This window comes from Bison bison, unplaced genomic scaffold (genome assembly GCF_000754665.1).
Source record: "Bison bison bison isolate TAMUID 2011002044 unplaced genomic scaffold, Bison_UMD1.0 scf7180017864324, whole genome shotgun sequence".
Classification (NCBI taxonomy): domain Eukaryota; kingdom Metazoa; phylum Chordata; class Mammalia; order Artiodactyla; family Bovidae; genus Bison; species Bison bison.
The window spans coordinates 11,509,956-11,525,303 of record NW_011494896.1 but is presented as its reverse complement, the minus strand read 5'-3'; the positions used below and the strand labels follow the sequence as shown (position 1 = coordinate 11,525,303).

Sequence of the window (15,348 nt, the reverse complement as noted above, 5' to 3'; positions counted from 1 at the left end):
GTGACAGACTTGATTTTCTTGGGCTCCAAAAACACTGCAGATGGAGACTTCAGTCACGAAATTAAAAGACGCCCTTTGGAAGAAAAGCTATGACAAACCTAGACAGCATATTAAAAAGCAGAGACATTACTTTGCCAACAAAGGTCTGTCTAGTCAAAGCTATGGTTTTTCCAGTAGTCATGTATATATGTGAGAGCTGGACCATAAGGAAGGCTGAGCGCCAAAGAATTGATGTTTTTGAACTGTGGTGTTGGAGAAGACTCTTGAGAGTCCCTTGGACTGCAAGGAGATCAAACCAGTCAATCCTAAAGGAAATCAATCCTGAATATTCACTGGAAGGACTGATGCTGAAGCTGAAGGTCCAATACTTTGGCTACCTGACACAAAGAGCTGACTCATTTGAAAAGACCCTGTTGCTGGGAAAGACTGAGGGCAGGAGAAGAGGACAACAGAGGGTGAGATGATTGGATGGCATCACTGACTCAATGGACATGAGTTTGAGCAAGCTCCAGGAGATGGTGAAGGACTGGGAAGCCTGGCGTGCTGCAGTCGATGGAGTTGCAAAGAGTCAGACATGACCCAACCAATCAACTCTAAAATTCCAGAGAGGCAATTAACGAACAATTTTCAGCCCTCATTAGACTAACCAGTTTACCACTGCAGTCTAAGAATGAGGAAGTACAATCTTTCGATCTTCATCATTTCTTCTAGAACATTATCTAATGTTCCTTCTGTCTAACACAGAAGCAATCCAATCATACTTGTCCTTTCAGTAACTACAGGAGGATCTCCTGTTGCTCTGCATTTTTCTTCATAAGACAGTATCAGGTCTCACTAATCATCACTTTTGACCCCCTGGTCTAAAAGCCATAATCACATAGCATTTTAAGAGTTGTCAGCTGACCAGTCCTCCCTGGAGTTATCACCTTCATTTGGAGGTGGGAACGCAGTGTGATGGTTAATTCTGTCAACCTGACTGGGTCATCAGGAGCCCAATATCTCATTAAATGTTATTTCTGGGTGTGCCTTTGAGGGTGTATCCAGAAGAGTTTAGCATTTGAATTGATGGACTGAACAAAGCAGATGGGCCTCCTCAAGGTGGGTGGACATCATTCAATTAGCTGACAGTCTGAACAGAAGAAAAATGTGGAGAAAGGCTATTCTCTGACTGTACCAGTAGGACATTGATCTTCTCCTGTCCTCAGTGCTCCTGATTCTGAGGAATCAGACTTCTACCACTAGACGCGCTTTTTTTTCCCCCTTACTTTTTATTTTATATTGGAGTATAGCTGATTAACAAAGTTGTTATAGATTCAGGTGGACAGCAAAGGGACTCAGTCAAAAATATAAACATATATCCATTCTCCTCCAAACTCCCCTCCCATTCAAATTGCCACATAACATTGAGCAGAGTTCCCTGTGCTATACAGTAGGGTCTTATTGCTTATCCATTTTAAATATAGCAGTGCAGACCTTTTTTTTTTTTTTTCCTTGACTTCTCACACTGCTCTCACCCAGCATGTGCCCTAGGAAACTTCTCAGTGTTCTAAACAAGGACAGAATGGGGGCAGCAGCCTAGGGGAATTTTAAGGAGTCAAAAGCGGCTACATAGCCAAGATCATTTCACAAGAAGTAGCATGGGGAACACGATTGGATATAGATCCTCCCAAAAAGATGCTTGAAGCATACACAAAGAAAAACATGGTAGCTCTCCCACCCATATCAGGATCAGCTATGCCAAAGTCATGGTCCAGAAAGAAGAGCCATTTCATGTCCTGGCTGAGTATCACCCGCATGGCATTCCTTGAGCTATTCCTATTTTCAAGTACAATAATGTGTTTGGGCAGTCTGATAACAGAAAAGCAAGCACTGAAAAATATCTCAACTAATCACAAGTTGATAATGTTATAAAGTCAAAAATTTATATAGTCAAGAACTGATTGGTTGGGGGGGTGGGCAGAAATAGGAATCCAAGGATTTATTCATGTAAGTCCTTGGTCATAAATCACCCTCACATCCACAGGTTGGGAGCAAATTCCTTATTTTAAAATGGCCGTCATCCAATTAGTTAATTGTAGTTCTCTTCAATGCTGGACACATGGTTTTCAAGGATCAGTCTTGAGAGCACTAGACCAGGAAATGGGAGGAGAGGGCAAGGAAGAGCATCAGGGGTTGGAATTTCCGAAATGAGCATTTATTTCACAGAAGGCTTGGCACAATGAGGCTGGGGTGATGTGGTTTTAGTGATTGTTCTTGGTTGCTTCCTTTGCAGCAGCAATCAGTGGAGTGAGGCTGGAGAGAGGCTTGGCAATCTTCAGAAATTGATGCTAGAAAGGAGAAAAAGAACAAAAGACACATGACAATTTACCATTCTTTTTTAGCAACCATTACAAGATTTTCAGGGCATCCATGTTTGTATACTGTACAGATCATCAACTTCAAATTGAAGGACATCTTTTAAAGATAACATATCTACCTACAGCTAAATACATGTCTATCCTATATCCTACCAATTCCACTTCTAGATGTATTTCAAGAGAAGTAAGTTTTTGAATTCACCAGAAGACACACACATAAATGCTCACTGCAGTTTTACTTATGATAGTCAGAAATGAAAGAACCTAAATGTCCCAAGAGACTGAAAGAATGAGTAACATTATATTCATAGAATACTATACAAAAATTACAGAGCAATAAAAAGGAATAAGTAATTGATACATTGATAATAGGATGAATCCCACAGAAGACATGCTGTATGAAAGAACACATACATAAGAAGAGATCGTACTGTATGATTTCATTTTATATAAGTCCAAAATATGGTGATAATCAGAATAATAATGAGCTCAGAGGGAAGGTTATTAACTGATTATGACCCAATGGTACACTACAATTCTGCATTTCAGAAGCACTGATTTGGGAATCTGTTGTTCTATCCTTGTGTTTAGTAAGGTTAATTAACCCAGGAAGGACTTGGTCCTTTTCCAAATCACTTTCACTGGGCTATACTGTGGGCCATACCCACAACCATTAAAGACAACCATTGTGGTAAAAACACCATTTGAAAATTACTTTTATGTTTTCAGTAAAAAAACATTATAGAAAACAGTCATCATAGAACTCTGAACTCGCAACTAAAAATGACTTTTCTTCATTTTACTAGTGAAAAGGCTTTGTGTCTTGAGGTGTAGGATGTTTCTCCCATTGGATAAGAAACATAGGAACTAACTAACATATTTTCTTTTCTGTCTTCACTACCAGGACACTAAGAACCAAATTTGATGTTTAAACAAAACTATTTAATGCAAATGATTAGTTTGTTTGATTCTTCTGGCCATCCTCATAAGTCTCTTTTATTAATCATATTGTATATGTGTATACACACACATTAAATTTAAAAATTTCTATATTTCTATATATAGAAATATCTACAAATATTCTTTGCTAGAAGTGCTTCAAATTCTTTTCGAACAGAGATGGGACTCAAAGAGGTACTGAGAATAAGAAACTATTACTACAAAAGGAATAGAAGATCTTGGCTAAATTATAAAGATATGAATTCCAACAAAAGCCCCTATGTATTTCTATCCATATATATCGTTCTCACAGGAGAAACAGATGTGAAGCTTTCATGATCTGAGATTCTGAAAGTCATCATTTAGAATATTTACAATGTACGGTAACAAGTTAAAAAGTCAGTGTTCTCAGATTGCATGTTTATACAATTCCCCTGAGTTGAGAAAGCATCATGATCCAACACCCAATTAGGAGGCCTCAGTTTCCTTCTCTGTGTAATGAATAACAGACAAGATAAGCTCTAAGGTCTTTCCAGCTTTAACACTTGGAACCAGACAGTGGCCAAGAATATACACACTTGAGAGCCAAATACACATAGATTTAAATCCTGGATCCACCATTTCTCAGTTACTTTAATCACGCAAAGTTATTGAACACTTGAAATCTCAGTTTCCTCACCTGTAAAAATGGGAATACAAAAATCTATAAATCACAGGTTTATTAAAAAAGAATAGATTAAAAAAATATATAAAGTGCTTAGTGCCTAGAATATGATAAAGATTCAACACAATGCATTTATTATTTGTCATGTATTATTATACCAGGAAAAAAACTCTAGAGGACATTAATCTTTCAGTAACTATATTTTAATACTTAGTCAACAATATCATCTTGAGGCTTAAACTATTTGCACATTTCCCAAAGCTTGGTGTTTCCAGAAAAAACTTCATATGAAAGGAAAAGGATCCTATATTATATATACTGCCTGTTATAAGGAGGTTTTGTCCCAAAGGATGCTAGAAACTAATGGGCTTGGCAGAACCCAGATCTCATATCTAATATATCAATGCTCTGTAGTCAGTAACTCTGATTACAAAGAGATGATAAATATCTCCAGAAGGTAACATTTCAATGAAGGTTTAAGCAATTCCATTCAATTCAACAAACATTTTCTGAATACCTATTTTTTAATTGAAGTATAGTTGATATACAATGTTATATAAGTTTATTGTTGTTGTTTAATCACTAAGCCATGTCTGATTCTTTTGCAACTCCATGGACTGTAGCCCGCCAGGCTCCTTTGTCTATGGGATCTCCCAGGCAAGAATACTGGAGTGGCTTGCCATTTCCTTCTCCGGTGAATCTTCCCAACCCAGGGATCGAACCTGCATCTATTGCATTGGCAGGCAGATTCTTTACCATTGAGCTATTAGGGAAGCCCATCGCATAAGTCACAGGTATATAATATAGTGCTTCACAATTTTTATAGGTTACACTCCATTTATAACTAAGTATAAAATATTGGCTATATTTCCTGGGTTATACAATATATCCTTGCAGCTTGTTTTACATATCATAATTTGTATCTCTTAATACCCTACCCATATAATGTCCCTCCCCTACTTTCCCTCTCTCCACTGGTAACCACTAATTTATTCCCTATATCTGTGAATCTGTTTCTTTTTTGTTAATATTAACTAGTTTATTTTACTTTTTAGATTCCACATATAAGTGATGTCATACAATATTTGTTTTTCTGTCTGACTTATTTCACTTAGCATAATATCCTCCAAGTCCATCCATGTTGTTGCAAATGGCAAGATTTCATTCTTTTTTATGGTTGAGTAGTATTCATCCACATCTTCTTTATCCATTCATCTCCTGATGGACACTGAGGTCACTTACATATCTTGGCAATTATAAATAATGTTGCTATGAACATTGAGTTGCATGTATCTTTTCATATTAGTTTTTGTTTATTTCATATATATATCCAGGACTGGAACCACTGGGTCATATCATAGTTCTATTTTTAGTTTCTTGAGAAACCTCCATATTGTTTTCCATATTAGCTGTACCAATTTATATCCCCATCAAGTGTGTAGGAGGGTTCCCTTTCCTCCACATCCTTGTCAACATTTGTTATTTGGATTCTTTTTGATGACAGCCATTCTGACAGGTGTGAGGTGATTTCTCACTGTGGTTTTGATTTGCATTTCCCTGATATTTAGCAATACTAAGCATCTTTTCATGTGCCTGCTGACCATCTGCATTTTCTCTTTGGAAAAATGTCTATTCAGGTCTTCTGCCCATTTTTTAACTGGGTTGTTTGTAGGGTTTTTTTTTTTTTTTCCTGAGGTGTATGAGCTGGTTATATATTTTGGATATTAATGCTTTATCAGTCATATCATTTGCAAATGTTTTCTCCCACTGAATACCTATTTTGATTCAGGTCCCAGGTAAGAGGAAACCAAGGATTAATAACATAGAAGCTATGATCTACCAACAGTAAAGAAGACAGAATTGTTCATAATTAGCTTTAATGTAATGCAGTATGGTACATCCTGCCCTGCCCTGCCCTGTGTTAGTCCTCAAAATACAAAAGTTTTATGACTTTTGTATACTGACTGACTGTGCAAATCTATACATTACTCATTGTCATTAAGTTGCATGTCACACTTAGTAAATCACCAGTTGGCAATGTAGTAAAATAACACTAGTAATGAGAAATTGTAACTGAAACATAAATGCTAAATATAGATAATGTGGTCAACTAAAAGCAAATTTTGAAACCATATTAAATAATTATGGTATAACTTCAGGATTAAGCTGGTGGAATATATAAGGCTGGGTAAACCCCCAACTTCAGGTTCCCCACAGCCTGTCACGATCTCACTCCAAACAAGCAGACTATAGGGACCTTCCTGGTGATCCAATGGTAAGACTCCAAGCTTGCACTGCAGAAGGGCACAGGTTTGATCCCTGGTCAGGGCACTAAGATCCCACATGCCATGTGGCATGGCCTAAAAACTGAAATAAATGAACAAACAAGCAGACTATCATTCCCACCATCTGCAAGGGTTTCCATGAAGAAACTAGGAAGAATTGAAATGCTGCACTAACTATCCTCTTTCCTAAAAATCTATCTTTTGGGTTTATCCCAGTAAAATATAACTTGTATAAGATTTGCATGCAAAAAATTTCTTCTCATCAAGACTCAAACTCTGCTAGACTAATTCAGGCAGAACAAAACAAGCACCAAGGGAAGATAAAGGCAAAGTTCAATAAGAGCTCAGAAAATAACTCTGTAAGATATAGTCTAGGAGAAAGTACAGAGTTTTAATAGGCTGAGGAAGAGCCCAAGGGAGTAACATGAGCAAAGGTCCAGGGATGAACAAGATGAGGGGAATAGGAGTGTGGGACGAGCTAGAAGAAAAGCCTAGTTCTGTAACAGCCATACAAAAATGCAGCAAAAAAAAGCCTTGGTTATGTGATTCTCTGAATTAGGTGCCTCCCTACATAGGGACAGTTACCTGCAGCAGTTCTTTAGCCGAACCTCTCTTCTCCACATCCATCTCAAGACAGCGGTTCAGAAAGTCTCGGAAGATAGCTGACAGCTTCTCTGGGTTCTGAAGCTCTGGGGTCCCATTGGTGGCAATGAGGTACAAGGCCTGGAAATACAAACAGAATTGCCCTGCGCTCTACCTGGGGTTCTTTCCTGGTTCCCAGACAGGCCGTCAAGAAATATGGTTGGCTGCCTTCAGCCTTCAGAAGACAAAGAGGCAGCTTCAGTATACTGGAGAGAATATGACTTAAGAGCCAAATTTCCAGTGGATTTCTAACTTCCTCATCTGTAAAACAGGGATGTTAACAGTGCCTATCTCACATGTCTGTAAAATAAAATGATAACATATTGAAAGCACTTCATAAGCTTATGAAGTGTGTTACAGATCCAAGCATTTATTATTACTGATTTAAATCTAAATGGTTTACTATACATTTAGCCTAATGAGTTAAACACCAGCCATTTACTGAAGGAAATTTATTATTCCTAGTGCCATCATCTCAGTCATCTAAAAACTGATCTCTTCTAGCAGGAAAAGAATATATAAAGGAACTGTTCCATAAAGGAGCAATCTGTTTCACTGCTGCCATCCTGGTTCTCTAATATGAAGCCATCTCCTGGGAAAGATAAAGAAAATCATCATACTAAACCTTTTAAAGCAATCTGAACTTTATTTTGTAAAGTGTTTACACAAACACTATCTCATTTAATGACCACAATAACTCTGGGTAATAGGCAGGGCAAGAATTATCATCCCCATTTCATAGATAAAGTCCTAAAACATAAAGAGATATGCTTGGCATCATGCTGTTTACACAACCTCATGTCCTCTGACTTTGATCCCAGTCTTATTTCTGTTACTACTACTCATCATCATTTTCAAGGCACTCTAAGGTGGAGGAAGACGAGTAGCATGTGGATCCACAGGGCAATACTGGGAGCCAAGAGAAGAAACTATGGAAGGTAGTTTCAGTTTGGTACACTAAAATACTTTTCAATAATCAGGGCTATCCAAGAGGTAACTGGCTAAAATTACATGACTGTTGATTAGCGACAAAACTCAGGGAATTCTTGCACCGAATGAGAGGTTGGAATAAATAACAAAATAAAAACAATCAGAATAACTCTCACATTTGCCCATAATCAAAATTACCACCCTACCTGCATCTGTATTCACATATGCTGCTTTCCCTCTCCTATTATAATAATAAACTGTCCAAGTTCTAATTTGATGATCTTTACTTCAGTATTTGATCCAACCCCCCTGATCTACTTAAGGATATCACTATCTCTCCTACAGATGTCACATCACTCTTGTACATGACCATTTTCCTCTCTACTAGATAATTCTCATCAGCACAAAAACATGCTATGATAATATCATCTTCAAAACAAAAAAAGAAAACCCCCCTAGTCTCTACTTCAAGATATGGCTCCATTCACTTCTCTGTTAGCATAACTGCAAAATTCCTCTGAAAGAAAACAATGAAAAGTAACTGCTTATACATGTCATTTCTTCACTCTGGTGGATTTACTCTAATCAGACTTTCATTCCCATCACTCCAGTGAAACTGACTGTCAAAGTCATCAATAACCTTCACACGGGCAAATCTTATGATCATTACCTAGGATTATCTTAAATGCAACATAGTCACATTTGACACACTGGTCCATTCTCCTTCTCAAAACACTTTGTCCTCTTGGCCTCCGGGACACGTCTCTCAGTTCTCCTTCTACCAGGAAGGCTGCCCATTGGTCAACTTTGCTGGTTCCTCTAATTTGTAAACATGAGAGTATTCCGGGTATCAGTACTACCTGACTCCCTAGGTGAGTGATCTCATTATCATCTACCTCTGATTTTTAAATAAACCAACTATATAATACCTACTAATAAATTTGTATTTCGAGTCCTGAATACTCACTCTTGAACTCTGAACTCTTATGCCCAATTCTACTCAATACCTCCACTTAAGATGTCTAATAAACATTTTAACTTAACATGGTCAGAACCTTGTCCACTCTGCTCACTCACTTCAGGGACACTAGTCTCCTTGGTTTTCCCAAGGATGTATCAAGTATGTTCTCTAAACAAGTTCTTTATACACTTGATAACTCGAAAATTCTTACTTCAGATTAATCTCAAGGCTCATTCCTTTTTTCATTTTTCTTTTTATTTTTTCATTCCTTTTTTTTCTTCAGATTTCTCCTCAGATAAGTTATAAGAGAGGAATTCATTCTCCACCTAAAATAAAACAGCACACTTCTCTGTCCTTCCCCCTCTTAATCTCTTTCTATTTCTTTCATAGCTCTTATCTTCTGTTACTATATACTAATTTGTTTTATTATTATCAGAACCGTTTCTTGCCCATAAGAACTCAAAAAATCACTGAATATATGAATGAATGACTGCTAATTTACATTTTCTTTAAGCATGTATGCTTTATCACTGCCTAGTTTGATCCAGAAAAGAGAAATTCAACAGCCCAAACATCTTGATATGGGACGAGTAACACTCACTCTCAGAGGGTTTTCGTTGAGGTATGGGGGCTCCCCTTCAATCATTTCAATGGCCATGATGCCCAAGGACCAAATGTCAACCTTAGGCCCATAGGCTTTCCGGGTTACAACCTCTGGTGCCATCCAGTACGGTGTTCCCACCATGGTGCTCCGTTTGCTCTGCTCTGGGGTGATCTGAGCACAAAATCCAAAATCAGCTGAAAAAGAAAAGACAGAAACGATTCATATGCAGAGTGTTCCTTCTATAAATAGTGCGTGCCTCCCTCTAGGTATCAAGCTCTCCAGGTGTCCTAGCCACTACATCCCTTGTCTCTCCAAAGCCGGAGTCACATAACTACCACCTTCATATCCAGCTCCTAGGCTCTGCCCTGTTCAGACTTTAAGGAGAAACATGAAACAACATTTCTACCTTCCTACTCCTCCTCAAACCAGAAACACTAGGCATTAAAGGCTAAGCTGCCCATTTTGACACCTACTACCTACCCCAATTCTGCTTTATTCCTGAAAACCATCCCCATACACCAGTATCTGGTTACGAGGTCCTTATTTTATTTCCCAGGCATGAAACCCTAATCATCTACAACTAGGCATGACAAAATATGGTCCACTTGAGAAGGGAATGGCAAACCACTTCAGTATTCTTGCCCTGAGAACCCCATGAACAGTATGAAAAGGCAAAAAGATAGGATACTGAATGACAAACTCTCCAGGTCGATAGGTGCCCCATATACTACTGGGGATCAATGAAGAAACAATTCCAGAAAGAATGAAGAGACGGAGCCAAAGCAAAAACACCACCCACCTGCGGATGTGACTAGTGATAGAAGCAAAGTCCAATGCTGTAAAAAGCAATATTGCATAGGAACCTGGAACGTTAGGTCCATGAATCAAGGCAAATTGGAAGTGGTCACACAGGAGATGGCGAGAGTGAGCATAGGCATTTTAGGAGTCAGCGAACTAAAATGGACAGGAATGGGTGAATTTAACTCAGATGACCATCATATCTACTGCTGTGGGCAAGAATCCCATAGAAACAATGGAGTCACCATCACAGTCAACAAAAGAGTCCAAAATACAGTACTTAGGCACAATCTCAAAAACAACAGAATGATTTCTGTTCGTTTCCAAGGCAAACAATTCAATATCACAATAATACAAGTCTATGTTGCAACCAGTAACGCTGAAGAAGCTGAAGTTGAAGGGTTCTATGAAGATCTACAAGACCTTCTAGAACTAACACCCAAAAAAGATGTCCTTTTCATTATAGGGGACTGGAATGCAAAAGTAGGAAGTCAAGAAACACCTGGAGTAACAGGCAAATTTGGCCTTTGAGTGCAGAATGAAGCAGGGCAAAGGCTAATAGAGTTTTGCCAAGAGAATTCACTGGTCGTAGCAACACCCTCTTTCAACAACACAAGAGAAGACTCTACACACGGACAACACCAGATGGTTAACACTGAAATCAGATTGATTATATTCTTTGCAGCCAAAGATGGAGAAGCTCTATACAGTCAGCAAAAACAAGACCAGGAGCTGACTGCTCAGATCATGAACTCCTTATTGCCAAACTCAGACTTAAATTGAAGAAAGCAGGGAAAAACCACAAGATCATTCAGGTATGACCTAAATCAAATCCCTTATGATTATACAGTGGAAGTAATAAATAGACTCAAGGGATTAGATCTGATAGAGTACCTGAAGAACTATGGAAGGATGCTCGTGACATTGTACAGAAGATGGGAATCAAGATCATCCCCAAGAAAAAGAAATGCAAAAAAGCAAAATGGCTGTCTAAGGAGGCCTTACAAGTAGCTGTGAAAAGAAGAGAAGCAAAAATCAAAGGAGAAAAGGAAAGATATACCCATTTGAATGCAGAGTTCCAAAGAATAACAAGGAGAGATAAGAAAGCCTTCCCCAGATATCAGTGCAAAGAAATAGAGGAAAACAATAGAATGGGAAAGACTAGAGATCTCTTCAAGAAAATTAGATATATTAAGGTAAGGTTTCAATACAAAGATGGGCACAATAAAGGACAGAAGCAGAAGATATTAAGAAGAGGTGGCAAGAATACATAGAAGAACTTCACAATCCAGATAATCATGATGGTATGACCACTCACCTAGAGCCAGGCATCCTGGAATGAGAAGTCAAGTGGTCCTTAGGAAGCCTCATTATGAACAAAGCTAGTGGAGGTGATGGAATTCCCGTTGAGCTATTTCCAATCCTAAAAGATGATGCTGTGAAAGTGCTGCACTCAAGATGCCAGCATATCAGGAAAACTCAACAGTGGCCACAGTACTGGAAAAGGTCAGTTTTCATTCCAATTCCAAAGAAAGGCAATGCCAAAGAATGCTCAAACTAATGCACAATTGCACTCATCTCACATGCTAGTAAACTAATGCTCAAAATTCTCCAAGCCAGGCTTCAACATACATGAACTGTGAACCTCCAGATATTCAAGCTGGTTTTAGAAAAGGCAGAGGAACCAGAGAGCAAACAGGCAACAACAGTTGGATCATCGAAAAAGCAAGAGAGTTCCAGAAAAACATCTACTTCTGCTTTATTGACTACACTAAAGACTCTGAGTGTGTGGATCAAAACAAACTGTGGAAAATTCTGAAAGAGATGGGAATACTAGACCACCTGACCTACCTCTTAAGAAATCTGTATGCAGGTCAGGAAGCAACAGTTAGAACTGCACATGGAACAACAGACTGGTTCCAATAGGAAAAGGAGTACATCAAGGCTGTATATTGTCACCCTGTTTATTTAATTTATATGCAGAGTACATCATGAGAAATGCCAAGCTGGATGGAGCACAAGCTGGAATCAAAATTGCCAGGAGAAATATCAATAACCTCTGATACGCAGATGACACCACCCTTATGGCAGAAAGTGAAAAACTAAAGAGACTCTTGATGAAAGTGAAAGAGGAGAGTGAAAAAGTTCACTTAAAACTCAATATTCAGAAAACTAAGATTATGGCATCTGGTCCCATCACTTCATGGCAAATAGATGGGAAAACAGCAACAGACTTGATTTTGGGGGGCTTCAAAATCACTGCAGATGGTGACTTCAGCCATGAAATTAAAAGACACTTGCTCCTTGGAAGAAAAGTTATTACCAACTTAGACAGAATATTAAAATAAAAGCAGAGACATTACCCTGCCGACAAAAGTTCCGTCTAGTCAAAGCCATGGTTTTTCCACTAGTCAAGTATGGATGTGAGAGTTGGACTATAAAGAAAGCTGAGCACTGAAGAATTGATGTTTTTCAACTGTGGTGTTGGAGAAGACTCTTGAGAGTCCCTTGGACTGCAAGGAGATCCAAACCAGTCCATCCTAAAGGAAATCAGTCCTGAATATTCATTGAAAGGACTGATGCTGAAGCTGAAACTCCAATACTTTGTCCACCTGATGTGAAGAACTGACTCATTGGAAAAGACCCTGATGCTGGGAAAGATTGAAGGTGGGAGGAGAAGGTGACGACAGAGGATGAGATGGTGGATGGCATCACCAACTCGATGGACATGAGTTTGAGCAAGTTCCGGAGTTGTTGATGGACAGGGAGGCCTGGTGTGCTACAGTCCATGGGGTCGCAATGAGTTGGACACGACTGAGCGACTGAACTGAATTGAGGCATGACCCTGATTTAATAAGTTCCTCCTCTTGTGCCCCAGGGTAGAAACTGCTAACAGTCTTCCCATAAGCTGCCCATCCACCTGTGACACAATCTGTTTGTCTGGATTCTTCATCCTTACACTTCTGAACAGAATGTTCTGCCTGCTATTCATTCCCATTATATTGCTATTATATGTTTACTTAATTATGAAACCTTCAATAAGAACTATGTGTTCTTACTCACATTTTTCATTCTCAGATGGCCGACCACATAAACAGACATTTTATAAAAGTTTGCTAAATGAATGACTGAATGAAAGTTATTACACTAAACTCTTTTTTCTAATTATGTATTTTATGTTTCCCATAGTAGATTGAAAACTACTTAAATACAGGCAAAAGTATCCCTGTTGCCCAACACAATAAATGTTTTTCATTGAATGTATAAATGAGTGGGGAAAAAATGTCATCCTATATAGTGCTGAGTAACATAAAGTGCCTGCATATCCAAGAAATAAGATTCTTTGGTGAGTCTTGTAGCTACTCTTATATGATTACCATCCCAGAGGAGACAGGGTCCCAGAGGGAAGAGAAGTTATTATCACTCCTACTCACTTAACTTGACAGAGCCATCCATTCCCAACAGGATGTTGTCACTCTTGATGTCTCTATGAATAACTTGGTTCGAATGCAGAAACTCCAAAGCTTGCAGGCACTGTTGAAGTGATGTGGGCAGAAAGAGAAAGGACAAATAATTATGAAGACTTACAGAAAATCACTAATCCAACCTCCTCATTTTATGATAACAAAAGTGAGACCCCAGTGAGTAAAAGAACTTACTCCAAATAAATGGAAGAGGCAGATCTAAAATCCAGTCTCTTGTCTCATTACTAAACATACTTTTAATACTTAGTGCTGCCTCATACTTTTCTTATAAGATACTTGACCACAGTGTATTGTAACATAGCTTATAACAGTTTTAGGTACAGGAATTCCTCCAAAGTGTTTTAGAATTGTTTACAGAACATTAGCACCTTGACAAAGAACCCAAGGCAAAAAAAAAAAAAATACTGAGGAAGAATGGAAAGGATTTTGTAAAGAAAAAACTACAGGAAAATGACAAATAACAGTCACATTTGGGAAACTAAACAAATGGAAATGATATTAGAAGCCATGAATTTAGGAAGATAGTCTTATTTTGGTGAGGAGGTAGTTTGTACTGTTTGCTGTATTCTGCTTTTTACGTTCCCATAAACATCTGCAGACAAATGTCCATCAGGCAACTGCAGGCGTGAGTCTTGGGTGCTGCAGAGAGGCTGGACTTGAAATAAACGTTTACAAGTCTTTCAAGTTATGGTAATGGTTGAAATTGGCAAATGCTATAGTAAATAAAGAAGAAAGAAAAGAACCTTGGAAAACACACAGACTCAATAGGTAGAATGAGTAATATAGAGACTGAAAAGAATAATAAAAATGCATGGTTCTGACCAATAAAATTATTCTAGACAAATCTCTTATTCCCTCTGGGCTACTGTCTTCCCATCTGTAAAAGGTGAGGATCAGAAAAGACACTCTCAAGGTTACTATTAAATCTATTAGGAAGTTCATAACCCAAAGCTAAAATTTAGAGGCTTCCACCAATTAAGAAACATGAAAAAGATGCAAACCAATTAGAGGACACTACTGAAATATTCTCAACTTAATACTTCACTTTCTAAGAATACATCAATGGCTAAATTAAAAACAAACCAATATCCAGAAGCAGCTTTTCCCTGGAAAAGTAAGACCTGTTTTCCTAAGGAGGCTAGAGACTTTGGCCTCTGGATGTCAAAAATTATAAACAGAAAGGATGATTTCTAGAAATTGGAACGAACATGCATTGCTGGTAGGAATATAAAATGGTACAGCCACTGTGGTAAACATTTTGGCAAGTCCTCAAAATATTAAACATAAAGTCTCTATATGACCAGAAGATCCGCTCCTAGGCACATACCCAAGAGAAGTAAAAACATATATTCAACCAACAACTTATCCATGAATGTTCAGAGCATTATCCATAAGAGTCAAAAAGTGGAAATTACCCAAATGTCCATCAGCTGATGGACAGGCAAATAAACAGAATCTTACTTGTTAATAAAAGGACATATGCTGTAGAACAGATGAGCCTTCAAAATATTATACTAAGCAAAATGAGCCAATCAGAGCACATATTACCTTTATATGAAACACCTGGAATAAGCAAATCAACAGAGACACAAAATAGACTAGTGGCTGCATAGGGCTGGAAGGGATGGGAAACAGGTTGGGTGGGGGTGGCGGGGGGTGACTGCTAATAGGTATGGAGTTTCT

At 38.3% G+C, this 15,348-nt stretch overlaps 1 protein-coding gene across 8 annotated transcripts in view; it reads right to left on the bottom strand.

The window, feature by feature from the left end:
* PAK1 (p21 protein (Cdc42/Rac)-activated kinase 1) overlaps positions 1-15,348 on the bottom strand; it is a 165,946-nt gene that overhangs the window by 1,321 nt on the left and 149,277 nt on the right. For 6 of the 8 annotated variants that reach the window (XM_010853246.1, XM_010853245.1, XM_010853247.1 and 3 more), the window contains 4 exons: positions 13,615-13,714; positions 9,380-9,576; positions 6,831-6,968; positions 1,481-2,327 (listed from right to left, as the gene is read on the bottom strand). In XM_010853246.1, the coding sequence (XP_010851548.1) occupies positions 2,241-2,327; positions 6,831-6,968; positions 9,380-9,576; positions 13,615-13,714 (522 nt within the window). In that variant the 3' untranslated portion in view covers positions 1,481-2,240. Of the gene's footprint in view, positions 1-1,480; positions 2,328-6,830; positions 6,969-9,379; positions 9,577-13,614; positions 13,715-15,348 lie in introns of those variants that run through there. The other 2 variants (XR_826420.1, XM_010853243.1) reach the window with 2 other exon arrangements.